This window comes from Saccopteryx leptura, chromosome 2 (assembly GCF_036850995.1).
Source record: "Saccopteryx leptura isolate mSacLep1 chromosome 2, mSacLep1_pri_phased_curated, whole genome shotgun sequence".
NCBI lineage: Eukaryota > Metazoa > Chordata > Mammalia > Chiroptera > Emballonuridae > Saccopteryx > Saccopteryx leptura.
In genome coordinates this window covers 366440834-366468176 of record NC_089504.1, presented here as the reverse complement: position 1 = coordinate 366468176, position 27343 = coordinate 366440834, and the positions used below count along the sequence as shown (strand labels likewise).

General features: G+C 52.4%; 1 protein-coding gene across 3 annotated transcripts; it reads left to right on the top strand.

Annotated features, from left to right (window-relative positions):
- Positions 1 to 27343, top strand: USP22 (ubiquitin specific peptidase 22). 3 transcript variants are annotated; one of them, XR_010748962.1, is made up of 14 exons: positions 1 to 446; positions 5598 to 5730; positions 6881 to 6994; positions 7376 to 7477; positions 9035 to 9204; positions 10904 to 11051; positions 12922 to 13027; positions 15492 to 15650; positions 20021 to 20147; positions 20927 to 21018; positions 22612 to 22674; positions 23651 to 23800; positions 25319 to 25428; positions 25460 to 27343. XR_010748962.1 is itself a non-coding variant. In XM_066365092.1 (13 exons), exons 1-13 carry the CDS (start codon positions 276 to 278, stop codon positions 25359 to 25361), a joined length of 1578 nt encoding a protein of 525 aa, XP_066221189.1. In that variant the 5' UTR covers positions 1 to 275; the 3' UTR covers positions 25362 to 27343. The 3 variants fall into 3 exon arrangements, 1 of the variants encoding a protein (XP_066221189.1); XR_010748961.1 differs by having other exon boundaries at positions 25319 to 26565; positions 26637 to 27343; XM_066365092.1 differs by having other exon boundaries at positions 25319 to 27343.

Here is a 27343-nt window from a genome sequence, read left to right as displayed (position 1 = left end):
TGGGCGGCTGGAGCCTGCGCTTTGTGGCGCCCGCGGCCGGCCGGGGGTGACGCAGTCTCCGCTCGCAGTCTCCGCTCGTGGCCTCCGCGAACCCGGGAGCGCAGCGCGCAGGGCGTCCAGCCGCCGCCGCTTCCCCCAGCGCCGCGGTCGCGCGGCAGCACCTTTGTCCGCCGGCCCGCGCTTTGTCCCGCCGCTCCGCCGAGCAGCCCCGCGCCGCGCTGGCGTCGTCCTCGTCCCCCTCGCCGCCCCTGGCCCGCGGCCGCGCCTTGCCCCCGATGGTGTCGCGGCCCGAGCCGGAGAGCGAGGCCATGGAGGCGGAGCTGGTGCTGACGCCGCCGGGCTGCACGCACCTGAGCAGCTTCAAGGTGGACAACTGGAAGCAGAACCTGCGGGCCATCTACCAGTGCTTCGTCTGGAGCGGCACCGCCGAGGCCCGCAAGCGCAAGGCGAGCCCATCCCCCCCGGAAGCGGCGGCCGGCGGGGCTGCTCTGCGCGCGGGGAGGGCTTGCTCCCGGCCCGGGCCCGAGGGGCTGCCGGCCAGAGGGCGAGGGTGGCACGGCTCGTGGGCCTCCCGCGGGCCCCTGGGGGGAGTGCAGTCGCGGGTGGGGGGTGCGAGAGCGCTCTTCTCCTTCCTCGGTCCCCTCCCCCAAGCGCATCTCCTCTTCCTCCCCCGCCGCCTCTTCCCTTCCCTTCCGGGGTCTTCCTTCGCTCTGCGGTTCGCCGCGTGGGGGTGGGGACGGAGCACGGTCTCTGGGGAGTGTCCAGTTTGGGGGTACATGAGTGCAGATCAGGGAAGGGGCGTTTTCCTGCCCAGGTTTGCGTTGGAAGCCTGGTGTAGGGGAGGCCGGTCTCCGCTGATCCGGAGCGCGGTCTCTCCGAAGAGCTCTCCAGGCGTGGGGTTGGGGTGAGGGGTTGGGGATCGGGGATCGGGGATGGGTGCACTGAGAAAAGCGGACAGAAGCTAAGAGATGGGCGGCGCCTGTGTGGGGGTCTGCAGTGGGTCAGTTCCCTGCCACCATCTTGAGCATGCATTATGTACCCGAGTGTCCATTAAGGATGGGGACAGAACTGTGCGTCTGGGCTAGCGTTGTTAGGTATCGTTGTTGCTGTGCTTGGCTATAAGATGCCACACGAGCCCAGGGTTTGCAGGAGCAACTATAGGAAGATGGCAGCTTTTTTTCTTTTTAACCATTTCATGTTTGGGTGTGGTTGGGAGTGGGGGGCGGGGTAGGCAGTTGGAAATGTAGCAAGGTATGCGGCCTTTCAAGACCGTGTTTAGGAGAACAATATCGTTATCAGCTATGTAGTGAGAACAAGCACTTGTAGCAGTGGAGGAGTGGATTTAAAAGAAAAGATCAGTCTGATGGGAATGTGGAGCATGGCGTGCTCGAAAGAAACGAATCACCTCCTTTAGACACTGAGGAAATAATACTCAGTGTTCTATTATTTTTCAGACACGCATCTCATCCGGGTGATGAGGCTTAATCATTTGGAAATCAGAAAATAACGGCATTCTTTTCTCTGAATAAAGATAGGTTTTTTTATTTATTTATTTATTTATTTATTTTTTCATTTTTCTGAAGCTGGAAACAGGGAGAGACAGTCAGACAGACTCCCGCATGCGCCCGACCGGGATCCACCCGGCATGCCCACCAGGAGCGATGCTCTGCCCACCAGGGGGCGATGCTCTGCCCATCCTGGGCGTCGCCATGTTGCGACCAGAGCCACTCCAGCGCCTGAGGCAGAGGCCACAGAGCCATCCCCAGCGCCCGGGCCATCTTTGCTCCAATGGAGCCTTGGCTGCGGGAGGGGAAGAGAGAGACAGAGAGGAAAGCGCGGTGGAGGGGTGGAGAAGCAAATGGGCGCTTCTCCTGTGTGCCCTGGCCGGGAATCGAACCCGGGTCCTCCGCACGCTAGGCCGACACTCTACCACTGAGCCAACCGGCCAGGGCAATAAAGATAGGTTTTTACAATGGAATGCGATTTTGCAGTTTATAGTATGAGGTTGGGAGTTGTTAGGCAATTTGCACTTTGAGTAGCATGTTTTTGTCTTAGTTTTTATGGGAAAACTAACAAATCCGCTGATTTGTAGGGAATGTTAAGCTTAATTTTCTCTTTATCAGTAATGGTGTTGGGAAGCATTACCTTTTAGGCTGAACTGGAATCAGAGGCGAAACAGATTTAGGACGGGAGTGAAATTCTTGGAGAAGGACTTGTGTGCCCTTAAAAAAGAATCGCCTGGCTGAAACCGGTCTCTTCAGATGATAATCTTGTTACTGCCCGTATTCTTGGTCAACATTCATGTGATGTAACATCTCAACATCTTTCCCAACCCCCTAATTTTGGACAAAGTTGGGGAGTCAAGTTTAACCCATCTTTAACTTTGCCTAATATCCTAAAGAAAGAAATCTTTTGCTATATGTGGCTTAGGTTAGTTTTTTATGTCAGTTACTTAGTTATAAATTTTTGTTCTTTTTTTGTTTAATTTGCTGTATATGGCTTGGATTAGTTTATTTTAATGTTAGTTGCTTAGTTTGAAAGCTGTTGAAGTTACAGCTTGAGCTATATAGAGATTGACAAGAGATGGTGATAAATATTTCTTTCAAAATTCAGGTCTGCTGATATGGCAGTACTTTTGGTAGCATACCAGCTATGCACCATCACGTCCTTCTTCGGTTATTCTCTGAATTTTAGGGAAATTATTTTCTTGTGTCAGTCTGGGTCCTGTCTGACTGTGTTTCTAGCACTCTCTAGTGGTCCAGCCAAGAAGAGTTGATTTGAGAGGTAGTTTAACCCTGAGATTAACAGTTACAAGTTTGCCAGTTTTGCATAGGTTTCTTAGCAGATCTGTAAGTTTTGTACATTTTTCTTTTTAAAGATGTGAAGTTTCCTGTTAAAATGCCAATTTATGTTATAATCATTATAAATAAAAAAAGGTTGCTTGTGAGATTGACACTCCGCTACAGTGTAACTATGGAAATGCACCCCTGGGTGAACAGGAACTAAAAGTTTTCTTATCAAAGCAACAGGTATCATGGTTTTTTGTATCCAAACTTTGATTCTTCTTCTTTTTTTAAAATTTTTTTATTTTTCCGAAGCTGGAAATGGGGAGGCAGTCAGACAGACTCCCGCATGCGCCCGACTGGGATCCGCCCGGCATGCCCACCAGGGGGCGTCGCTCTGTTGCATCCAGAGCCATCCCCAGAGCCCCGGCCATCTTTGCTCCAATGGAGCCTTGGGCTGTGGGAGGGGAAGAGAGAGACAGAGAGGAAGGAGAGGGGGAGGGGTGGAGAAGCAGATGGTCGCTTCTGTGTGCCCTGGCTGGGAATCGAACCCGGGACTCCTGCACGCCAGGCCGACGCTCTACCACTGAGCCAACCGGCCAGGGCCTGATTCTTCTTTTGATAGGTGAAGAGTGAGAAGAACACGGTCAGATTTGATAACTTTATGCCCACTTTAGGCTTTAATTGCACTATTGGATATAAAAATGTTTCCATGATAAGCCCTGACTGGGTAGTTCAGTTGGTTAGAGCGTTGTTTGGACACACCAAGGTTGTGGGTTCAATCCCTGGTCAGGGCATATACAAGAATCACCCACGAAGGCATAAATAAGTGGAACAACGAATTGATGTTTCTCTCCAAAAAATTAAAAAATAAAACATCTTTTAAAAAGAAAAGGAAAAAAAATTTACTTAAAATGGGGGACATACTAAAAAAAAATAAACTGAACTAAGAAAGAAGAAAAGGAGGAGGCTGAGCAAAGCCAGGAAAGCTCTCAGCATTCTCACCAGAGACTCACTGAGCCGTTTGTGGAGCCACTGACACGTATGCATTCCGTGGCTCTCAGTCGAGTCTCTTCCAGACCCTGTGCTCTGACTGTGTCCTGTAATCAGGCCAGGTATTCTGTTGTTCCCCAGTGATGATTTCAACTCTAAAGATCAAGCTTGAGAGATTTATACTTCGAGAGACGAATCTAAGACTCTAGAACTGAAGCAGCACTGATGAAAAGAGGTGATCCATATAGAACCCTAGAGTAAATTGTTTTCTAAAACACAGCAAAGTAGCACTGACTAAAGATTCGTGACTAGAAGACCGTTTTTTTCAACTGAAGCGATCTCCCGGTACACAGCACAATCCAGACTGACTCGACCCCTCCAATGGTCTTCATACGACTTCAGTGTGGTTAACTCTTTTGCAGCCAGGCAGTTGAGAAACACTGATCTGCCCTGGCTGGATCGCTTCGTTGGTAAGAGGTTGCTAGTTTGATCCCCGGTCAGGGCACGTATAGAAACAGATTGATGTTCCCGTGTCTGTCTCTCTTCCCCTTCCTCTCTGGCTAAAATCAATAAATTTAAAAAAAATTAAAAAAGAAAAACACTGATCTATACTGTCACATTTTATTTTTATTTATTTTCTTTTAGCTACCTCCCCTGGTCCCCATTGTTTCCTATACATAAAATTGCATTTTCAGAGTGCATCTCAGACCTGACTGGTGGTGGCGCAGTAGATCGAGCGTCGACCTGGGACACTGAGTTCCCAAGTTGAAAACCCCAAGGCGCTGGCTTGAGCGCAGGCTCACCAGCTTGAGTGAGGGATCATCAGCATGATCTCATCATGGTCCCTGGCTTGAAAGCCCAAGGTCACTGGCTTGAGCAAAGGGTCACTAAAATGGCTTGATACCCCTGGACAAGGCACATACGAGAAGCATTCAGTGAACAACTAAAGTGATGCAGCTACAAGCTTATGCTTCTCGGTCTCCCCCTTTCTCTCTCAAAAAAATAAAATGCATCTCAGGTTTGACATCAAGTAGACAACCACATTTCAATCCCTCAGCAAACCAAGACATACTCAGCAGCAGAGGGTTGGCCTGGCATGTGGGAGTCCCAGGTTCGATTCCTGGCCAGGGCACACAGGAGAAGCGCCCATCTGCTTCTTCACCCCTCCCCCTCTCCTTCCTCTCTGTCTCTCTCTTCCCCTCCCGCAGCCGAGGCTCCATTGGAGCAAAGTTTGCCCTGGGTGCTGAGGATGGTTCTGTGGCCTTTGCCTCAGGCACTAGAATGGCTCTGGTTGCAACAGAGCAGCGCCCCAGATGGGCAGAGCATCACCCCCTGGTGGGCATGCTGGGTGCATCTTGGTCAGGCACATGCGGGAGTCTGTCTGCCTCCCTGCTGCTCACTTCGGAAAAATACAAAATTAATTAATTAATTAATTAATTAAAATAGCATCCAGGTTCAGGGCACATAGGTTGTGGGCTGCTAGGCTGGCTGGGGATGGGAGCCGGGCGGGGCACCTGTCAGGGCGGTTGGAGAACGGAATGCGATTGCCCCTAAAGCTGTGTGGGGTGAAGATCCACAGGGCTCGTGGGTTCTGGTGGTTGAGGTTGTGGGCTCTCTTACTAAGTGGACTGGGTACTTTTAGGGGCAGTTGAGGATTAGCAGAATGATCTTTCAGCATAGTAAGACTTCGTTCGGGTGGACATCCCTGCTTTCCTTCCTCCCATAGCTGTGCCCCTTGTGGGTGGGTCACTTGGCCGGAATGTTTCTGAGAGCTCCTGTCCTGCCACGTGCTGGTTCTTAATTCTCTTCTCTGAATTCCAGGCCAAGTCCTGCGTCTGTCATGTGTGTGGCGTCCACCTCAGCAGGCTGCACTCCTGTCTCCACTGTGTCTTCTTTGGCTGTTTCACGAAGAAACATATTCATGAGCATGCGAAGTCGAAACGGCACAACCTGGGTAAGGAGCCCTTCTGACATAACTCACCGGGCTGGCCCCTGACTGTCCGCCCACTTCTTTTTTTTTTTTTTTGTATTTTTCTGAAGCTAGAAACAGGGAGAGACAGTCAGACAGACTCCCGCATGCGCCCCACCGGGATCCACCGGGCACGCCCACCAGGGGGCGACGCTGGAAGCTCTGCAAGCTCTGCCCACCAGGGGGCGATGCTCTGCCCCTCCGGGCGTCTCTCTGCTGTGACCAGAGCCACTCTAGCGCCTGGGGCAGAGGCCAAGGAGCCATCCCCAGCGCCCGGGCCATCTTTTCTCCAATGGAGCCTTGGCTGCGGGAGGGGAAGAGAGAGACAGAGAGGAAGGAGAGGGGGAGGGGTGGAGAAGCAGATGGGCGCTTCTCCTGTGTGCCCTGGCCGGGAATCGAACCCGGGACTTCTGCACGCCAGGCCGATGCTCTACCACTGAGCCAACCAGCCAGGGCCAGAAATTCCTTTTAATGGTTGAAGTGAGGTAGTACCTTTCTTCCCTTGCTCGGAGGACTTTATCTTACTTATATTTATAATGAGGTAATTAGGAGCCAGATGTCACCCTATTTTATAGATACTGAGAAAGTGTGCAGGACCCACTCACAGCTGGTAACAGGCAGCTCTGGGTCAAGAATTCAAAGTTATCTGGTCAGAGAGTAATTTGCTGCTATCCTTAAAATAAGAGTAGGCAAATAATTTTTGCATTCCTTTTTCTCTAAAAGCACCAGGGATTCTAGGTGCAGTAAAACATGGTTACTGTATGTCAGACTAAGAATTGTGATTTAGAACACGGGGAAAACGTAATGAAAAAGTTTCCCTTGTTGTAACTATTGCTCCTTCAGAGAAAAGGCAGGGTAAGGGTCCCTGGTACTTGAATGTTGGGTCCTTTACAAGATCTGGATGTGGCACCTCCGTCATACGTCTCACCCTCTGGTGGGAGCGTCCAGAGAAAAGAGACAAAGCTTACTGCTTGGGATAAACTGCGAAGTGGGGAGAAATCCTTCTGTAATGAGGTTCTGTGATTGGAGAACAGGGAGACGCTGCAGACAGCCCAGTGTCTAAAAACCTGCACCGCCCGTTTGTGTCACCCTTTAATTTTTATTATATTTTGTTGTTCTTCCTTGGTCTTTTCAGCCATAGAACTTGTGTATGGAGGTATCTACTGCTTTCTGTGTCAGGACTACATATATGACAAAGACATAGAAATCATCGCCAAAGAAGAACAGCGAAAAGCTTGGAAAATTCAAGGTTTGGTTTTGCCTAGATTGATGTTCCTCATTCACTTCCTCTTCCCCTGTTCCCTGTTGTCTGTCAAGGGCGACGCTCACCAGAAGGAAGACCAGTATCCAGGGAGGGAGTCAGTGTCTGGAGACGGGGCAAGGTCGGGGAGCAGCTGGATAGTTGGACAGACGACACGCACGCACACGCACACACACATGCACGCACGCATGCAGCCTCTACATGTTCTGTGTAGCCCGTTGCAGCATAGTGGGGTTTTAGAAAGACCTCATATCATGGATGCCCGTTTGAATTACAGCCTGACAACTAGCATATCACCACCGTTTCTGTTTATAAACACACTGGATGCAGGTTTAGCCAACAGCACCTGGAACTTTTTCATCTGTGTAGGTGTTGGAGAGAAGTTCTCAACGTGGGAACCCAGCAAACGGGAGCTGGAGCTGCTGAAACACAACCCGAAGCGGCGGAAGATCACCTCCAACTGCACCATCGGTGGGTGGGGCGGGCCCGGGGGCGGGGCTTTCACTTAGTGGGAGATCACCTCCAACTGCACCATCGGTGGGTGGGGCGGGCCCGGGGGCGGGGGCTTCCACTTAGTCTCCTTCCTTCTCAGGGTTTAATTTAGTCGGGGTAAAAATGTGGGCTTTGGCCTGACCTGTGGTGGTGCAGTGGATAAAGCGTTGACCCGGAAATGCTGAGGTAGCTGGTTCGAAACCCTGGGCTTGCCTGGTCAAGGCACATATGGGAGTTAATGCTTCCAGCTCCTCCCCCTTCTCTCTCTCTGTCTCTCTCTCCTCTCTCTCTGTCTCTCACCCTCTCTCTCTCCTCTAAAAAAAAAATGAATAAAAAAAAAATTAAAAAAAAATGTGGGCTTTGCCTGACCAGGTGGTGGCGCAGTGGATAGAGCGTCAGACTGGGACCCAGAGGACCCAGGCCCTCGAGGTCACCAGATTGAGCGTGGGCTCATCTGGTTTGAGCAAAGCTCACCAGCTTGAGCCCAAGGTCGCTGGCTTGAGCAAGGGGTCACTTGGTCTGCTGTAGCCCCGTCGTCAAGGCTCATATGAGAAAGCAATCAATGAACAACTAAGGTGTTGAAACAAAAAACTGATAATCGATGCTTCTCATCTCTCACCATTCCTGTCTGTCCCTATCTATCCCTCTCTCTGACTCTCTGTCTCTGTAAAAAAAAAAAAAATGTGGGTTTCATGACATGATACTCAATGCCGCTGAGCTGCTGTTGTTCACCTGCTTGCTCACCAGCCACTTCTTCAGCACCTGTTCTGTGGGGACTGCGGCAGGCTTGGGCACAGTGGTTCCTGCCCCTTAGCACACTTGTGTAAAGAGCTCAAGTTGGTTCTCACCAGGTTCAGTGGTGAGTTCAGTGATCTTCAGGGAATGAAATGTGTGGATGAGCGTGTTCTCTAAGACTTCAAAAAAATACATCTTAGAAACCTTTTTTTTTTTTTTGGTGAGAGAGATGAGAAGCATCAGCTTGTAGTTGCAGCACTTGAGCTGTTCATTGAGTGCTTCTCATACTTGCCTTGGCTGGGGTGCTCCAGTTGAGCCAGTGACTCCTAGCTCAAGCCAGAGACCTTGGGCTCAAAGCAGTGACTATAGGATCATGTTGATCACATGCTGAAGCCACAAGAGCCTGTACTCAAGCGGGTGATCTCGGGGCTCCAAACCGGGACTTCAGCATCCCAGGTCGACACCGTCCACTGCACCACCTCCTTCAGGCCATCTTAGAAACATTTTTAAAAGCTATTTTTGTTTGTGTCTGACTTTCTGTTGCCTGTTGTTAACAAGAATGTCTTTGGGTAATTTTATCAGAATGTATAATGGCTGAAGTGGGAGGGGCCAAAGGTTGGCCTCACTGTAGTGTATATAACACTGGTGTGGAAATGAGAAAAGCGTTAACACTTCTTCTTGCTGTTGTGTTGAATGAATAAGAGAAGGTGGACGTTAAGTGCGAAGGCCCTGCTGTGTGTTGGGGCCCAGCAGAACCTGCAGGGGAGGCCTGCTCACCGCCCCCCGGCTGCCCCCCTGCAGGTCTGCGAGGGCTCATCAACCTCGGGAACACCTGCTTCATGAACTGCATCGTGCAGGCTCTCACCCACACGCCGCTCCTGCGCGACTTCTTCCTGTCCGACCGGCACCGCTGTGAGATGCAGAGCCCCAGCTCCTGTCTGGTGTGTGAGATGTCATCCCTGTTTCAGGAGGTGAGATTTCTGGAACTCGCTGTTTCTGCTGTCCCTTAAAAAAAAATAAAATAAAATAAGGGTGACTACAGTATAATAAAGGAAGACAAATTTCTGAAACCTTCCATAGTAAGTAGACATTCACTGTGTGCATCCATTATGGCAGACTGTCATTTTTTCTAAAAGGAACCATTAGATAAGAGATTGTTGGCGTGTTTGTTTGTTTTTTTTGTGTTTTTTTTTGTATTTTTCTGAAGCTGGAAACGGGGAGAGACGGTCAGACAGACTCCCACATGCGCCCGACCAGGATCCACCCGGCACGCCCACCAGGGGGCGATGCTCTGCCCACCAGGGGGCGATGCTCTGCCCCTCCGGGGTGTCGCTCTGTTGCAACCAGAGCCACTCTAGTGCCTGGGGCAGAGGCCAAGGAGCCATCCCCAGCGCCCGGGCCATCTTTGCTCCAATGGAGCCTTGGCTGCGGGAGGGGAAGAGAGAGACAGAGAGGAAGGAGGGGGGGGTGGAGAAGCAAATGGGTGCTTCTCCTATGTGCCCTGGCCGGGAATCGAACCCGGGTCCATGTTGGCATTGTTTTTTGAGGCACGAGGCTGACTTAGAGAAACTAGTGGGTGACTTGTGTGTGGATGCTGAGCGGGTTCCCTGCTGTCTGGGTGACACTTGTGTGTGGATGCTGAGCGGGTTCGCCCTCCCCTCTGTCTGCCGTGCGGACCCGTGACCTGGGCTCTGGCCGCCCGGCTGCTCTGTTCTCCGGGAGTGTGTGTCTTCTCTTCAGCGGCTGCTCCTCTGTGTGGGCTTTGCTGGGTCTGTCTGTGCGACCCTGTGTCCTGAACACCAGCCAGGTTCTGCTGCCCTGGTTGGGTTGTAGGCTGCACCCGTGTCTGTTCTGTCCACGTCTGTCCCTGCCAACACTGACACGTGACAGCTCCGGCACCCTTGGGCTGTGTGCCCTCCACACTCAGCTCGGTGACGTCGGCACAGCCTCTCAGGGTTGAAACAACTCAGCCCCCCCAACTCCATGGGGACTGCTGCCTGCTCCCTAGTCTGCTCGGAGGTTCTGGATGTGCCTCCGGCGTCTGGCAGAGGAGCGAGCCTGTTTTGTGGGTGACCTTTGGTAGGATAGCCACACCCGTGCGCCCACAGGTCAGGCACTGGCTGCGTGTGCCCTGCAGGAAGGAGGCGGCAGGCACAACCATGGTGTGCATGGCCGCAGTCATTGACTTTCTGGCCCTTTTCAGAAAAGGCCTGCCAGCCTCTGGTCTAGCCTGACCGTCTCCTCCAGACGCACAGCATGCCGGCACCTGGTGGGCCCACGGCCGCGAGCATACTGAGTAGAACCATTGGACCCGAGTGAGAGAAAGGCGCTTGCAGTTGAGATGCTCAGGGTGTCACCTCCACACGGACTTCAGCCATTTTCACTGGGCACTCTTGGGTGATAAACTCATGGACTCAGGTGTATTAAGGTGTATTTTGCAAACAGCAGAATTCACCTTTCAGTGTATAGACCTGTTTTTCTTGACAAACACGTGTCATAGTTCATCATCTGGGCTTATCGTAGAAAACTAGATGGTGGGAAGGGAGAAAACACTGCAGACCGAGAAGATCAAGTGAGTTCACGTTCTAGGCAGCTGTTAAATGTTTTATTGTGTGTGTTGAGGGCGTAGCATTCATTCCTGGCGTGAGTTTGTTTCCCTTCTCCGAGCAGTTTTACTCGGGCCACCGGTCCCCCCACATCCCGTACAAGCTGCTGCACTTGGTGTGGACACACGCCCGGCACCTGGCAGGTTATGAGCAGCAGGATGCCCACGAGTTCCTCATCGCGGCCCTGGACGTCCTGCACCGACACTGCAAAGGTGGGGTCTGTGCCCTCGTTCCGCGGGGGCGGGGCCTGGGGGGTCTGTGCCCTCGTTCCGCGGGGGGCGGGGCCTGGGGGGGGTCTGTGCCCTCGTTCCGCGGGGGGCGGGGCCTGGGGGGTCTGTGCCCTCATTCCGCGGGGGTCAGGGCCTGGGCGTCTGTGCCCTCGTTCCGCGGGGGTCAGGGCCTGGGGGTTTCGGCTGTCTAGCGGAGATAACAGGCAGCAGATACACGCACTGGGTTAAGTGTTGTTTCATTTACTGTGACCTTAAGATACGTTTCAGTTCCTCTACCGGGACTGAGCTAATGTCCCCTTGCTTTGAGCCAGCAACCCTGCGCTTACCAGCCTGCACTCAGAGCCAGCGGCCTTGGGGTTTGGAACAGTGACCTCAGCATTCCAAGTTGATGTTCTATCCACTGTGTCACCACAGACCAGGCCATACTTGGATTTCTAACCGTTGGTTGACTTTTTTTTTACAGAGATAGAGAGAGGGATAGATAGGGATAGACAGACAGGAACGGAGAGAGATGAGAAGCATTAGTCATCAGTTTTATCAGTTTTTTGTTGCGATGCCGTAGTTGTTCATTGATTGCTTTCTCATATGTGCCTTGACCGCGGGCCTTCAGCAGACCGAGTAACCCCTTGCTCAAGCCAGCGACCTTGGGTCCAAGCTGGTGAGCTTTGCTCAAACCAGATGAGCCCATGCTCAAGCTGGTGACCTCGGGGTCTCGAACCTGGATCCTCCGCATCCCAGTCCAACACTCTATCCACTGTGCCACCGCCTGGTCAGGCTGTCGGTTGACCTTTGAACAATGTGGGTTTGAACTCTGCGGGTCAGTTGAAAAAATTCTGCATGTAAGTGGATCTGTACAGCTCAAACGCACATTGTTCAAGGGTCAGCTGTACACATGACCTGTATTGAACCATGGAATGGCAGTTGTCCTTACCTAGTCACAACTGACTGGAAGACAGAGCTCTTCCTGAGTTCCAGAGTGTGGGAACTGAGGAGAGAGACAGAGGGGCTCAGCAGGAGTCCTGCAGGGACTCTGAGAAGTGAGGACACATCTAGTTGCGGAGCGTGAGCAGCGGCTTCTCTGGGAATATTTGACCCACAAAATGTCAAGCCACCTCACTAGAAAACGTTCAGAGATTTTGTAAGTGAGAAAAGCAATCGGTAACTTTCCCCAGTTAGTGGGCATTTGATGTGTTTTGGTGCCAAGATAGAAGCTAAGGACATCTTCTCAGGGAGTGGAGGAGAAGAACAGAAAGCTGTCTGGGTCGTCCCCCTGTCCCCACCACGTCTGTCTGCTCATCGTGCCCTGTCCAGAGTGGTTGCATTCGGGCTTCCTAGTGTCTCTGTGCTTGAGTGCCCTAGTCCCTTGGGGCCGTGGCCCCTTCCTTGTTTGGGGGGGATGCGCAGACGTGACTCAGAGCTGCGGTCTCTCCTTGGGGCCGTGGCCCCTTCCTTGTTTGGGGGGGATGCGCAGACGTGACTCAGAGCTGCCGTCTCTCCTGGGGGCCGTGGCCCCTTCCTTGTTTGGGGGGGATGCGCAGACGTGACTCAGAGCTGCCGTCTCTCCTTGGGGCCGTGGCCCCTTCCTTGTTTGGGGGGGATGCGCAGACGTGAGACGTGACTCAGAGCTGCGGTCTCTCCTTGGGGCCGTGGCCCCTTCCTTGTTTGGGGGGGATGCGCAGATGTGACTCACAGAGCTGCCGTCTCTCCTTGGGGCCGTGGCCCCTTCCTTGTTTGGGGGGGATGCGCAGATGTGACTCAGAGCTGCGGTCTCTCCTTGGGGCCGTGGCCCCTTCCTTGTTTGGGGGGGATGCGCAGACGTGAGACGTGACTCAGAGCTGCGGTCTCTCGCCAGGTGACGATAACGGGAAGAAGGCCAACAACCCCAACCACTGCAACTGCATCATAGATCAGATCTTCACGGGCGGGCTGCAGTCGGACGTCACCTGCCAAGTCTGCCAGTAAGTGGAGGCTCCGTGCCGGACACTGAGTGTCCAGAATGCCAGGCCATTCAGGCCGCCCACCAGACCTCACGTGGGAGCCCAGGTTCCTCCAGGGAACTGACTGCACTGGGCATTGCTCGTCAACATCATGGTGTGTTGTCAGTCACAGACTGTTGTGTTCTGAGACGTTCTGAAAGTTAAGAGTCTCGGAGTGACGTTCAGTCAGTGCCCCCCCAGCGTGCCTCCTGGGTGACGGGTCAGGAGTCGTGGGAGTCTTAGCGAGGAGCGCCTGCAGCGCAGCCAGGGGAGAAGCAGAAGCTTCCGTTACAGAGCCGTTGACAGGTTGGGATCAAGCAGTCCCCGTAGGAGAGGCACAGGAAATGGACAGGTCACCCTGAGTGTGAAGGTTGCTAGGGCAGTGTCCCCGCGAGGGCTGCGAGTCTGTGTTGGGGGGTCACCCGTTGCCATCCCCGCCCAGCAGGGAAGGTTTCCTCTCACATCTCGGCTCTCCATGGGGCCCCTGAAATGAGCCAGAGAAAGAGCCTCCTTCAAAGACTGGGCCACTATAGAGCGTCGGCCTAGCGTGCGGAGGACCCGGGTTCGATTCCCGGCCAGGGCACACAGGAGAAGCGCCCATTTGCTTCTCCACCCCTCCGCCGCGCTTTCCTCTCTGTCTCTCTCTTCCCCTCCCGCAGCCGAGGCTCCATTGGAGCAAGGATGGCCCGGGCGCTGGGGATGGCTCCTTGGCCTCTGCCCCGGGCGCTAGAGTGGCTCTGGTCGCAATATGGCGACGCCCAGGATGGGCAGAGCATCGCCCCCTGGTGGGCAGAGCGTCGCCCCCTGGTGGGCGTGCCGGGTGGATCCCGGTCGGGCGCATGCGGGAGTCTGTCTGACTGTCTCTCCCTGTTTCCAGCTTCAGAAAAATGGAAAAAGAAAAAAAAAATTAAAAAAAAAAAAAAAAAAAAAAGACTGGGCCACGCGCTGCAGAGGAGTGATGTGTGTGCTCCCAAGTGTGGGCACTTGCAGCATTGCACGGCTCCCTGCATTTTTATAAGTTTATCTGTGCTTAGAGCACAAAGCTCTCACTTCCAGGAGGAGACTGCACTGGTTGTGAGGTTAGAAGAACACTTCCGTTCACCCCAACTTCTTTAAAAACCCTGGTCATACCCACTGAAATTCCAGAACTTACCATGGATCGCCACGTGCCGTCTGTGTGGAACAGCCCAGGTGCTGGGAGAGTCAGCTCTCCTTGAGTGCTGCTCGTGCAGTCTCTGTTCAGCTTTCCTGCGAGTGCTGCTCGTGCAGTCTCTGTTCAGCTCTCCTTGAGTGCTGCTCGTGCAGTCTCTGTTCAGCTCTCCTTGAGTGCTGCTCGTGCAGTCTCTGTTCAGCTTTGCCTGTGAGTGCTGCTCGTGCAGTCTCTGTTCAGCTTTGCCTGTGAGCGCTGCTCGTGCAGTCTCTGTTCAGCTCTCCTGCGAGCGCTGCTCGTGCAGTCTCTGTTCAGCTCTCCTGTGAGCGCTGCTCGTGCAGTCTCTGTTCAGCTCTCCTGTGAGTGCTGCTCGTGCAGTCTCTGTTCAGCTCTCCTGTGAGCGCTGCTCGTGCAGTCTCTGTTCAGCTCTCCTGTGAGTGCTGCTCGTGCAGTCTCTGTTCAGCTCTCCTGTGAGTGCTGCTCGTGCAGTCTCTGTTCAGCTTTGCCTGTGAGTGCTGCTCGTGCAGTCTCTGTTCAGCTTTCCTGTGAGCGCTGCTCGTGCAGTCTCTGTTCAGCTTTCCTGTGAGTGCTGCTCGTGCAGTCTCTGTTCAGCTCTCCTGTGAGTGCTGCTCGTGCAGTCTCTGTTCAGCTTTGCCTGTGAGTGCTGTTCGTGCAGTCTCTGTTCAGGAGCGCGGGCGTCGTGGGCCATCGCCCTGAGCGTTCAGCCTCATGGCTTGAATCGCTGCCTCTTGGCCCTGTCCTACTCACCTCCATCGGCAGAACGTTGTCTCAGTGTTCATAGTGAGTTTCCCACTCTGTGAGTTTCCTGTTTGTATATTTTAAATTTCCAAGAGGGACTTACTTTGTTGGACAACCTGAAGCGCTGCTGTTGAGCTTGGGCTCCGTGCCAGGTTGGTGCGCACATCCCTGGTGCACACTCAGCAGCGTGTGCCTGGGTCCTAGGTGTGATCTCGGCGCAGCAGTTCCCAGGTCCCAGAAGCTGCTGGCCTAGACCCACTGGTTCACAGCCTCTGGATGTGGGGCCAGAAAGAAAACCTGAAATGATTGTGCTGGTCTTCTGGGTGGGGGACTGTCCTAAGAGCTTCACATGGTGTCCCTCCCTAGGGCCTTGGAGCCTAGGATGCCTTGGGTATGAGCACACCTCCATGTGACCTGAGTTGTCCTCTGGATAGAGGGGCAGAGCTGTGAATGTTGCAATTAACTCCACAAGCTGATACCTATGAAGCCACTTGTGGATGTCAGTTCTCACGTGTTTCTGTCTCCTTTTGCTTCTAGTGGAGTGTCCACCACTATTGACCCCTTCTGGGACATCAGTTTAGACCTGCCTGGCTCTTCCACCCCATTCTGGCCCCTGAGCCCAGGGAGCGAGGGCAGTGTGGTGAACGGGGAAAGCCACGCATCAGGAACCACTACGCTCACGGACTGCTTGAGAAGGTCAGTCTGCGGCACTCCTGCCGAAAAACAAAGCCCTCTCCATGCAGGCGGTTGTCCTTGCTTTGCGCTGGTCAGTCGTGGCTGGTCAGAGCAAAGCTGCCCAGGGTCCCGGGAGTGTTTTCTCTCACCCATCCAGTATGGAACGTGAGGAAAAATAGGACGGTCTGCAAATGGCCACAGTTGGTGCCCAATGACTCACACTAGTTTGTCACAGTGTTGCAGGGTGACAAGATAGTCTTTCCTCTTGACTTCCCAGCACAGAATGTCTGTATCCCAGCTCCTGGTTCCCCCTACACACACAACGGGCAGGCGTGTGCACACACTGTGTCGATTAGCAGAGTTCAGGCTTCCTGCCCCTTGGTGGCTAATAACCTGTGCCAGCTTCTGCACTGAGAGACCAGCCCCCCGCGAGGAGCAGTCCCTGCTGCAGATCACACGTGTGTTCACATCTGCACTGAGAGACCAGCCTCCTGCGAGGAGCAGTCCCTGCTGCAGATCACACGTGTGTTCACATCTGCACTGAGAGACCAGCCCCCCGCGAGGAGCAGTCCCTGCTGCAGATCACACGTGTGTTCACATCTGCACTGAGAGACCAGCCTCCTGCGAGGAGCAGTCTCTGCTGCAGATCACACGTGTGTTCACATCTGCACTGAGAGACCAGCCTCCTGCGAGGAGCAGTCCCTGCTGCAGATCACACGTGTGTTCACATCTGCACTGAGAGACCAGCCTCCTGCGAGGAGCAGTCCCTGCTGCAGATCACACGTGTGTTCACATCTGCACTGAGAGACCCAGCCTCCCGCGAGGAGCAGTCTCTGCTGCAGATCACACGTGTGTTCACATCTGCCCACCTACCACATTGTCCGTTAGACACGCGATGAGATTCAGGATGCAGTTGCTATAAACATTTAAATAGCTGTTGCATACAAATATGGTGAGGCCAGAAACCCGTGCTAAACTTTATCTTAATTGAATTTGGTGTTTTACAGCCTTGATTTTCTTTTACCTGCATGCATTCAGGGTCCCTGCAAACAAGTCCTTGTCGGGCGGAAGTGTTCCTTATGAAGAGGGACAAGCTTCTTGGCTTTTACCTTGTAGCATAGTCAGACCCAAAGGTGCACATTTAGAATTTTAAAATTAACTTTGTTATACCGATCCAGTTATAAATGAGGTATCAGATTTTTAATATGGAAAAACAAATAAGTAATTTTTCAAGAGAGTATTTACAGTGAAATTAAGTTCCATGGTTAATTTCAATAGACTTGAAAGGGCCCTGGCCGGTTGGCTCAGTGGTAGAGCGTCGGCCTGGCGTGCAGGGGTCCTGGGTTCAATTCCCAGCCAGGGCACACAGGAGAGGAGCCCATTTGCTTCTCCACCTGCCCCTTCCTTCCTCTCTGTCTCTCTCTTCCCCTCCTGCAGCCGAGGCTCCACTGGAGCAAAGATGGCCCGGGCGCTGGGGATGGCTCCTTGGCCTCTGCCCCAGGCACTAGAGTGGCTCTGGTCACGGCAGAGCGACGCCCCGGAGGGGCAGAGCATCGCCCCCTGGTGGGCATGCCGGGTGGATCCCGGTCGGGCGCATGCGGGAGTCTGTCTGACTGTCTCTCCCCGTTTCCAGCTTCAGAAAAAAAAAAAAAAAATAGACGGGAAAGTTTGCTCACAGAGCAGGCACTGAAGGAGAAGCCACACTTAGCAGACTGCGGTGCCTGGGGAGCTGGCTGTCCCGCCCAGGAGTCTGAGGAAAACAGTAGTTTGTTCATCTCTAAGTTTTAACAGCCGAGTCCCTGTTTAAGTTATGTTGGGAGCAGATCCCAGCGGGTGTCGGGCGTAGAGCACGTGGGATTTGTGGCTCTGGACTGGCTGCCTGGGTTTCCCGGTGTTTGAGGGTGTGAGGGCTGCTGTTGTCTGTGGCACCTCGTGCTCCTTGAACCCTTCGTGGGAGAAGTGGGCCCAGCTGGACCACGGATGCTTCCCTCGTAACAGGGCAGAACTTCCTCAAGGCTCACTCCCTGGGGTTTCCCTGGGCCTCACGGTCCACCCTCTGTTTTGCTGCCTTGTTCAGACATACGGAGAAATGGTGAAAGGGGACAAGGGACCTCCCTGTCTTGTTCCTCGCCTGAAGGGGTTGCTTTTAGTTTTTTTTTTTTCTTTTACAGCGACAGAGACAGAGAGAGTCAGAGAGAGGGATAGACAGGCAGGAACGGAGAGATGAGAAGCATCAATCATTAGTTTTTCATTGCACGTTGCAACACCTTAGTTGTTCATTGATTGCTTTCTCATATGTGCCTTGACCACGGGCCTTCAGCAGACCGAGTAACCCTTGCTTGAGCCAGTGACCTTGGGCTCAAGCTGGTGAGCTTTTTGCTCAAACCAGATGAGCCCGCGCTCAAGCTGGCGACCTCAGGGTCTTGAACCTGGGTCTTCCGCATCCCAGTCCGACGCTTTAACCACTGCGCCACCGCCTGGTCAGGCGCTTTTAGTTTTTGTTCATTGAGTATAATGTTGGCTGTGGGTTTGTCATGTATGGCCTTTATGTTGGAGATATGTTCCCTCTAGTCCCACTTTGCTGAGAGTTTTGATCGTAAAAAGGTGCTGGATTTTATCAAATGCTTTTTCTGCATCTCGATACGATCATGTGATTTTTATCTTTCATTTTGTTTATGTAGGGAATCACATTTATTGACTTGTCAGCTATTGTACCAGCCTTGCCTCCCTGGAATAAATCCCACTTGACCGTGGTGTATGATCTTTGTAATGTGTTGCTGGATCCTGTTTACTTATATTTTGTTGAGGACTTTAGCATCTGTGTTCATCATGAATATTGGCTTATAATTTCCTTTATTGTAGTGTCTTTGTCTGTTTTTGGTATAGAATAGTCACATAATAAGCTTGGGAGTCTTCCTTCTGCTTGAATTTTTTGGAATAGTTTGAGAAGGATAGATATAACCCTTTGAATGTTTGGTAAAATTCACCTGTGAATCCTTCTGGTCCAGGACTTTTGTTGAGAGTTTTTGATTACTGCTTCAATTTCGTCAGCTGTAATTGGTCTATTCAGATTTCTTTCTTTCAGATTCAGTTTTGGAAGATTGTCTCTTTCTAGTAATGTATCCATTTCATCCAGATTGTCTTAATTTGTTGGCATATAGTTTTTTTGTCATATTTTCTTACAATCCTTTGTATTTCTGTGTTGCCAGTTGTTACTTCTCTTTCATTTCTGATTTTATTTGGGTCCTCTCCTTTTTCTTGATGAGTGTGGTTAAAGGTTTTGTTGATCTTGTTTATCTTTTCAAAGAACCAACTCTTGAATTTATTGATCTTGTTTATTTTTTTTAGACTCGATGTCATTTATTGCTCTGATCTTGATTGTTCCTTATACTCACTTTGGACATTGTTGTTGTTTTCTTCTAACTTTAACTATAAAGTTAGGTTGAGATTTTTCTTTTTCCTTGAAGTAGGCCTGCCGTGCTGTGAATTTGCCTTTTAGGACTGCTGGTGCTGTGTCCCACAGGTTTTCGGTTGTTGTGTTCTCATTTGTTTCAATGTATCTTTTGATTTATTTCTTGATCTCATTGTTAACTCTTCATTGTTTAGTAACATGTTGTTTAGCCTCCATGTCTTTGATTTTCAGCTTTCTTCTTATGATTAATTTCTAGTTTAATACCATGGGGTCAGAGGAGGTGCTTGATTTGATTTCAGTCTTCTTAAATTTACCGAGACGTGTTTTGCATCCTACCAATGTGGCGTGTTGTAGAAAACGTTCCCTGTGCGCTTGTAAAGAGTGTGTGTCCTACTGCATTGGGGTGAAATGCTCTAAAGACATCGAGTAAGTCCATCTGATGTAACGTCATGTAAGGTGGCTGTTCCCTTGTGGACTTTCGGTCTGGAAGGTCTGTCCAGTGATGAAGTAGGTGGGGATTGAAATTCCTGCTGTGACTCTTTTCCTGTTGATCTCATCCTTTGTGGATCAAGGTTTGGTTCCATATTTAGGTGTGTGAATGTTTACGGGGGTTCTACATATACTCCTGTTGGATTGCTCCCTTTGTCGCTGGACAGCGTCTGTCTTCCTCTCTTACTGTAGACTTCGTTTTAAAGTCTTTTTTTTCCCATTTGCATGAAATACGTTTTTGCATCCCTTTCGGTCTGTGTGTGCCTTTTGTTCTGAGCTGGGTCTCTTGTAGACAGTGCACATCTTGGTCTTGTTTTTATATCCTTTCAGCTATAAGTATTTCTTTTTAATTGATATGGCGAGAAGGTGAAGGGTGTGGGAAAATACGTATGTTTTTAGTAGGGAAATTATTGAAACGGTAAGGTAACTCCTTTCCCTCTCTTACCTCTCCATATTTTTCTTAAAAACACGTTTTTTGAATGCCTTGTAGATTTACCAGACCAGAGCACTTAGGAAGCAGTGCCAAGATCAAATGTAGTGGTTGCCATAGCTACCAGGAGTCCACTAAACAGCTCACCATGAAGAAACTGCCTATTGTTGCCTGTTTTCACCTCAAAGTAAGTTTTCCAGAAAAATTCTCGTAGCGGACTCAATCAGTCCCTAGTACAACGTAGAGCCTGCTGGTTTGGCACAGAGTACGTTCTGTGATCGCAGCGACTCCCTCGCGGGGTGCTGGAGTGACTGGGTGGTAAGCTGTGAGTCTCCCCGTCTCCTGTGGCCACGAGAGGCCTGTGCACACAGAGTGGTTGCTGCACGGTGAAAATAGAGTGTGAGCTGCCTGCGTGCTGGGGTTGTTCAGCTGCTACTTCTACCCGAATTCTTCCATCCTCACCCACATTTTCTGTTTTTCTTTTACTTCAGAGCAAAGAAAGACACTTAACATGATGTGTTTCCTATTCTGTTTTATTTTATGACCCTTCAAAAATGTTTAAAAAAAAACAAAACAAAAAACTATTCCTAGCTTGCTTGCTGGGTTTGACGGCCCCAGATGTCGTCAGAGGAATTTTGTTCCGTGAAAGGAACAGTGCATGTGTTTTTGCCCCCAGAGGTGATGGGTGTTGGTTCTGTGCTGTTACCTTCACTTCGCTGGGTCTGCTTAAGATTACTTTTTTTGTACACTAGTCGTTTATTGCTTTCAACAGTCACTTCATTTGAAGACTTGACTTGAACCCCATAAATTAGATTTATGTATCTACGGTGTCGTAGAATCTGAGCTCCAGACGTGGCAAAAGGCGGTCAGGAAGTGGATGCTGCGCCCGCCTGGCGAGTGTGCAGGTGCACCAGGGAGGAAGCCGCGCCCACGTCAACTCCTCTCCCCTCTCTCCCATTTCTGTAGCGATTTGAACACTCAGCCAAACTGAGGCGGAAGATCACCACTTACGTGTCCTTTCCCCTGGAGCTGGACATGACCCCCTTCATGGCGTCCAGGTATGAAGAAGGTTTGTCGGGCTGTGAGGTCAGTGATCAGCACCAGTTCCCTGATGAGACAGCTGAAGACGCTGCTGTAACCACAGCTGCTGAGACCAGATTATTGTCCTCATAGTCACCGAAGCACGTTTTGGTTTAATGAGTTACTTTCCTCAGATGTCCTGTTTCGGTGACCTCTGAGGTTTTCCCAAGGCAGTTCTTTATTAATGTCCAGATGTGGGAAGTCATCAGTGTGGGTCACAGCCAGAAGGCAGCATTGTAGCTGATGGAGCCGACACTGGATGCAGAGAAACACACTGGTTGTGCAGTTGTGGGGTCCTCTCTTCTCACTTTCAAGTCTTGGTATCATAGACCACTTTAAATTTATTCTCCAAAAACAACAAAAACTCAACCCTTTTTAATATGTTGGTCACATGTTGATTTTCTGGGGCCACTGTGACAAATGACTGCAGACCTGGCACTGGAAGCCAGACGGTGCTGGCAGGCTGTGTGTCATTGGAGGGGCCCGGGGCAGACTGTCCCCCTTGCTGGGGGTGTGCCTGCAGCTGGACCTGGGCGGAGCCGCGCCTCCTGGGGGGGTGCTGGGTTCTCTGGGCAGCACACTCCGCCGGCCTGGGCCTCGGTGTCTTCATCGTCACACGGGGGTGACTTCTGCCCGGAAGGGAGAGCTGTTGGGAGAACCAGAAAGCCAGTATAAACTGGATCCAGCGCCAAGCCTGGCGTAGTGCCCCCCCTGCCAGTAATATTGTTATCTCATCCGAGCCAGGAGTCTCTTTAGTTCAGTGATTTTCAGCCAGTGTGCTGAAAATGTTTAAAATAGGCAGTACCTGACTATTTTCCCTTAGATTATCAAATAAAAACTGACAACAGCCATACAGTGTGCATGAATTAAAATTACACCGTGTTTTTTTGTCAGATTGGCAAATGCATATACAGCTAGTGGTCAACTTAAGACCGTGATTGGTTCCGACAGACAGGTCGTAACACGATTTGGTCATAAGTTGAGTAGGCTATATGTACAGTACTATGAAATGATGTCATAAAAATCTTTAAGTCATATTTTATCAATTTTCTTTCATTATTATATATAATTTTCTTTGTTCATTTTATGCCATTTGTATCATCTCTACACCATTTTGTTTCTTATTTTTACATTCATCAGATTTAAGTAAAACACTGTATTACCAGTACAACTGGTTTAATATTTGCAGAGACAATTTCCTCTTGGTAGACATCTTGGGAGGGGTTTGATGAAAAATATCCAAGACACAAAACACAAATTGCTGTACCGAGTCTGGGATAACAGTTGAAATGGTGCACGCGGAGATGGTAGTGCTGCCGGAAGCTGGTCCACACTGTCGTACGCCCAGCTGGGCAGCGCTTACGCTGCCAGACGCGGAGCAGTCGTGGCTAGCGAGTGTGGTCGTCAAGTCGAATGGCCGTAAGTTGCATAGGTCATAAGTCGATCGATATTTGTATATAGGTGTGCCACAGGATTTTAGTTATTAGTTTACATGTGCCGTCAGGTGAGGAAGGTTGAGAATTGCTGCTTTAGTGAATTAGCCTAAATGACGCTGGATTTTGCTGTTACAGCAAAGAGAGCAGGATGAACGGACAGTACCAGCAGCCATCAGACAGTCTCAACAACGACAACAAGTACGTGGTGCCTGGTGGGTGGGCTCTGGGCATCTCGGGCGTGAGCAGGGAGCCCTGGGCAGAGGTGGCAGGGCGGCCCGGCAGCATCTCCCAGGAGGACGACCGAGTGGCAGGGACAGAGCTCATTTCCTTTGGCCTCTGGCGTGCCTCCTGTCCTGCTGCCCACTGCTCTGTTGAAAATATGTGCGTCCTCTGTTAGGAAAGGAGTTGCCACACTTTTTTTTTTTTACAGAGACAGAGAGTGAGTCAGAGAGAGGGATAGACAGGGACAGACAGACAGAAACAGAGAGAGATGAGAAGCATCAATCAGTTTTTCATTGCGCGTTGCAACACCTTAGTTGTTCATTGATTGCTTTCTCATATGTGCCTTGACCACGGGCCTTCAGCAGACCGAGTAACCCCTTGCTCGAGCCAGCGACCTTGGGTTCAAGCTGGTGGGCTTTGCTCAAAGCAGATGAGCCCGCACTCAAGCTGGCAACCTTGGGGTCTTGAACCTGGGTCCTCTGCATCCCAGTCCAACGCTCTATCCACTGTGCCACTGCCCGGTCCGGCTGGTTGCCACACTTTTATCATAAACGCTCCCTCCTGTTGTGGGAGCCTGACCCCTCTCTCCTGGCCTCTGCATTGTCAGGGTCAATCTGGCTGTTGCAGGTCTGGAGTGAGAGCTCAGCATGTGAATCTTGCTTTGCTGGCGTTGTAACGAGGCCCCTCTCATTTCTCTGCCCTCCATGGCGCCATTGCTGCGGCAGAGAGGAGAGGAGTGAGTGTTCACAGTATCTCCCTCACGTCCACTAAGTGCAGTTCCGCTGGGGAAGCTCCAGAGCTGAGTGGAGGCCACATGGGCTTTGATTCCTGGGGTGTCACTGCTGTTTGGGCTCGGTGAGCTCTTGGGGTGCAGGCTTCTAACCGCATGGACCCATGGTTTCTGACGATGAGGAAGTTAACTGCTGTCCCCCCTCCTCTCCTCTCGAGCCAGGTACTCCTTGTTTGCAGTCGTCAACCACCAGGGGACCCTGGAGAGCGGCCACTACACCAGCTTCATCCGGCAGCACAAGGACCAGTGGTTCAAATGTGACGATGCCATCATCACCAAGGCCAGCATTGAGGATGTGCTGGACAGTGAGGGGTACGTTGGGGTGGCCGTCTGTCCTTCCGCCTGTACATCTGAGTCCAGGGTCACGTCTGTCCTCCCGTCCGTACACCCGAGTCCAGGGTCACGTCCGTCCTCCCGTCCGTACACCCGAGTCCAGGGTCACGTCCGTCCTCCCGTCCGTACACCCGAGTCCAGGGTCACGTCCGTCCTTCCGTTCGTACACCCGAGTCCAGGGTCACGTCCGTCCTCCCGTCCGTACACCCGAGTCCAGGGTCACGTCCGTCCTCCCGTCCGTACACCCGAGTCCAGGGTCACGTCCGTCCTCCCGCCTGTACACCCGAGTCCAGGGTCACGTCTGTCCTCCCGCCTGTACACCCGAGTCCAGGGTCACGTCCGTCCTCCCGCCTGTACACCCGAGTCCAGGGTCACGTCCGTCCTTCCGTCCGTACACCCGAGTCCAGGGTCACGTCCGTCCTCCCGTCCGTACACCTGAGTCCAGGGTCACGTCCGTCCTCCCGCCCGTACACCCGAGTCCAGGGTCACGTCCGTCCTCCCGCCTGTACACCCGAGTCCAGGGTCACGTCTGTCCTCCCACCTGTACACCCGAGTCCAGGGTCACGTCCGTCCTCCCGTCCGTACACCCGAGTCCAGGGTCACGTCCGTCCTCCCGCCCGTACACCCGAGTCCAGGGTCACGTCCGTCCTCCCACCTGTACACCCGAGTCCAGGGTCACGTCCGTCCTCCCGTCCGTACACCTGAGTCCAGGGTCACGTCTGTCTTTTGTACCGTGCAAGGCTGTTTCCCTTTGGTGGCTGCAGTAATGAGGCTTGGTCTCGGCGGTGCCGGCCTCAGTTGGTTGGTTAGGACACGACTCGCCTGTGCCATGCACAGGCTAATGCCTTGCCACAGAAAACATGGCGGTGGCCGTTCCATCGGGCCAGAGCGACACGGTGGGGCTCAGCTCCTCTCTGTCCACTGGTTCCTTCTGGCAGGTCGTCCTCCCCGTTTGCTTCGCCGAGTCCTCAGTCTTGAGACTGTCCGTAGGATCCCAGCCCCGGGGTGAGCCGCTGTGACTCTGCGGGGTCTGTGTGTCCCCACTGTGGGGAAGCCCCCGTGGGGAAGTGTCTGCGTTAGGAGTCGGTGTGGAGAGCACAGCCTCGTGCCCTGAGGAGGCCCGAGCCCAGAGGGATCAGACGCCTCCACAGGAGTCTCAGCAGAAAGAGTTCTGACCCAGCACTGTTAGTCCCGGGGTGGGGGTGGGGGGCTGGGCCCAGGAGCTGCGTGGGAGGCGGGACTGACAGGACCCAGGACTTCCTGTGACTGGGTGGAAGGACGGACGGACTCAGGGGGCTTGGGCATTAGGTGGGGGCACTGCCCAGCTAAGGATCCTCCTCCTCGGGGGTTAAGAACCAGAAACTGTCCAGCCGAGCAACCGGACTGCTGGCGGGTGCTGAGGCCACCGTGCCCAGGCCCTGGGTGGGGGGGTTGGTGCTGCTCTGACCGCTTCGTGAAGTAGACTAAATATAGGGTGTTTCTGTCTCTGCCTCTCAGGTACCTGCTGTTCTACCACAAACAGTTTCTGGAGTATGAGTAGGAGCCTTATTCCCAGCTGATCAGAAGAGTGGAGGCCATGAGTTGGCAAGCCTGACAAGACCCTCCCCACCACCCAGCACCATGACAAGACCGTCCCCGGCCACCCAGCACCATGACACCACCACCCACACAGAAACGCCCCAAGATCGCCAGCTTCCTCTGCGGCCTGGGCCCGGGACTGGGGTTTGAGTGGATCCGCATAGTGGGGGGCAGAGGGGGGAGGAACCGCACAGCGGAAGGAAGTCAAGTGGGGGGCGTGTTCTGCGTGGGAAGGGGCAGAGCGGGTGCATCACTGGCGTGTCTGCTTTGCTCCTCAGCGTGTGCAGATTGGGGGGCCCCCACGGTGCAGAGCAGCCTTGCCCTGGTGCTTTGTTCTGCCCCATGACAGTACAGAGTTCTAAAAGGCCCATTTTAAAATTGTGGGCCCATTAAAGCATAGAAAAGGCAAAGCTGCTCTGCAGGACAGGGTGGTGCGCGTCTGTGTGGTTAGACCTGTGTCGTGGGGGCTCTCGCACTCTTCTCCTCAGCACAGCCTGCGGCTCACCGGGGTTTCAGGCATATCCGTTCTTCAGATGACATAGCCTCAAACTGCATGTGGAGTATCAGCCTGGGTGTTCTCCTCAGTTTTCTAGAAATAGGCGTTTTTCTTATCTCCCTCCCTTTTCCTCTTTTTCCACCATGGTGAATTTCATAAACGTAATGCTAGTCATGTGAATGAATTGTATTTCTACTGAAATTTAGGTAGTCTTTCATTCTTGAGAGTGGATCTTGCTTTCAGTGCTGTTTGTGGCCCTGACCCCACCCCCCACCCCCCACCCCACACCCTGAGCCCTGGTCAGACCCCCACCCCACACCCTGAGCCCTGGTCAGACCCCCACCCCACACCCTGAGCCCTGGTCAGGCCCCCACCCCACACCCTGAGCCCTGAGCCCTGGTCAGACCCCCACCCCACACCCTGAGCCCTGGTCAGAACTGGCCGATGGGACTCGGCTGCAGCCAGGCACCGTCTGTCATGTTACGCCTTTGACTAAATGAAGCATTTTCTGATGGTTTCATTGTTGCCCTTCCTCCTCCTCTTGGCCGCCTGTCTTACAGCTGTCCCTGTCACTGCTTGGCAGGCTTGGCAGCTGGGGTTTTTTTTGTGTGTTTTTTTTTCAGTGCTTTTAATCAAAGTTAGAAAAGTTTGGGCGGGGATTACACAGCTGGTGTTCTTTTAATCAAAGTTAGGAAAGTTTGGGAGGGGATTACACAGCGGGTGTTTTGATTGGAGCTGGAGTGGCTTCCCGTGGAGACTGCTTTGCATTCACTGTAGCGGCAATTGTGGCAGGACAAGTGACTTTGTGATTGAAATTGTGGGAAAGAGCTGATCGAGGGCTTTTCTGTCCTTGTGCGGTATCCTGCATGCGTCTTTCTGTCCAAACCCCAGCTTAGGTTTTTTTGCCCATTTCTGAGAAATTACAACCCAGAGAGGTAGGGGAGTGTAGAGCCGGTAGCCGCGGCCACCATCCCAGCCGCCTGGCCCGTGCAGGTCCGCATTTGATTCAGACAGACGGTAATGAAGCAGCAGAGCGGGTCACTGGTGGGCCATTTTCCTTTATTCTAGACTCGCACTGGCCAACGAGTAGAAACAAACACACGGGCACCAAAACCCGTTCTTCCTGATTTTTCCTCGAGTCAAAGGCCTCACTCGGTCCCCTCTGCTGCGTCCACTGTGGCCACCGCCCTCCTCTGCAGCCATGTGGCCTCTTCCTCCCTGGAACATGTGGTCTCCTCCAAAATGGCCTCCGAACCCCACCTTTTAAAACGCTTTGGCGTGAGGCCCTTCCTCCAGCATACATTAGCATAACCAAGCTCTTTCCCAAGCAGGAAGGTAATTAATATTATCACCCAGGTGATGGCCATTCACATGGGTGGCACCATCTTTAATAATTAAAGTATCAAAGGGAGCCTGACCAGATAACACAAGTTTTACAACTTAACTGC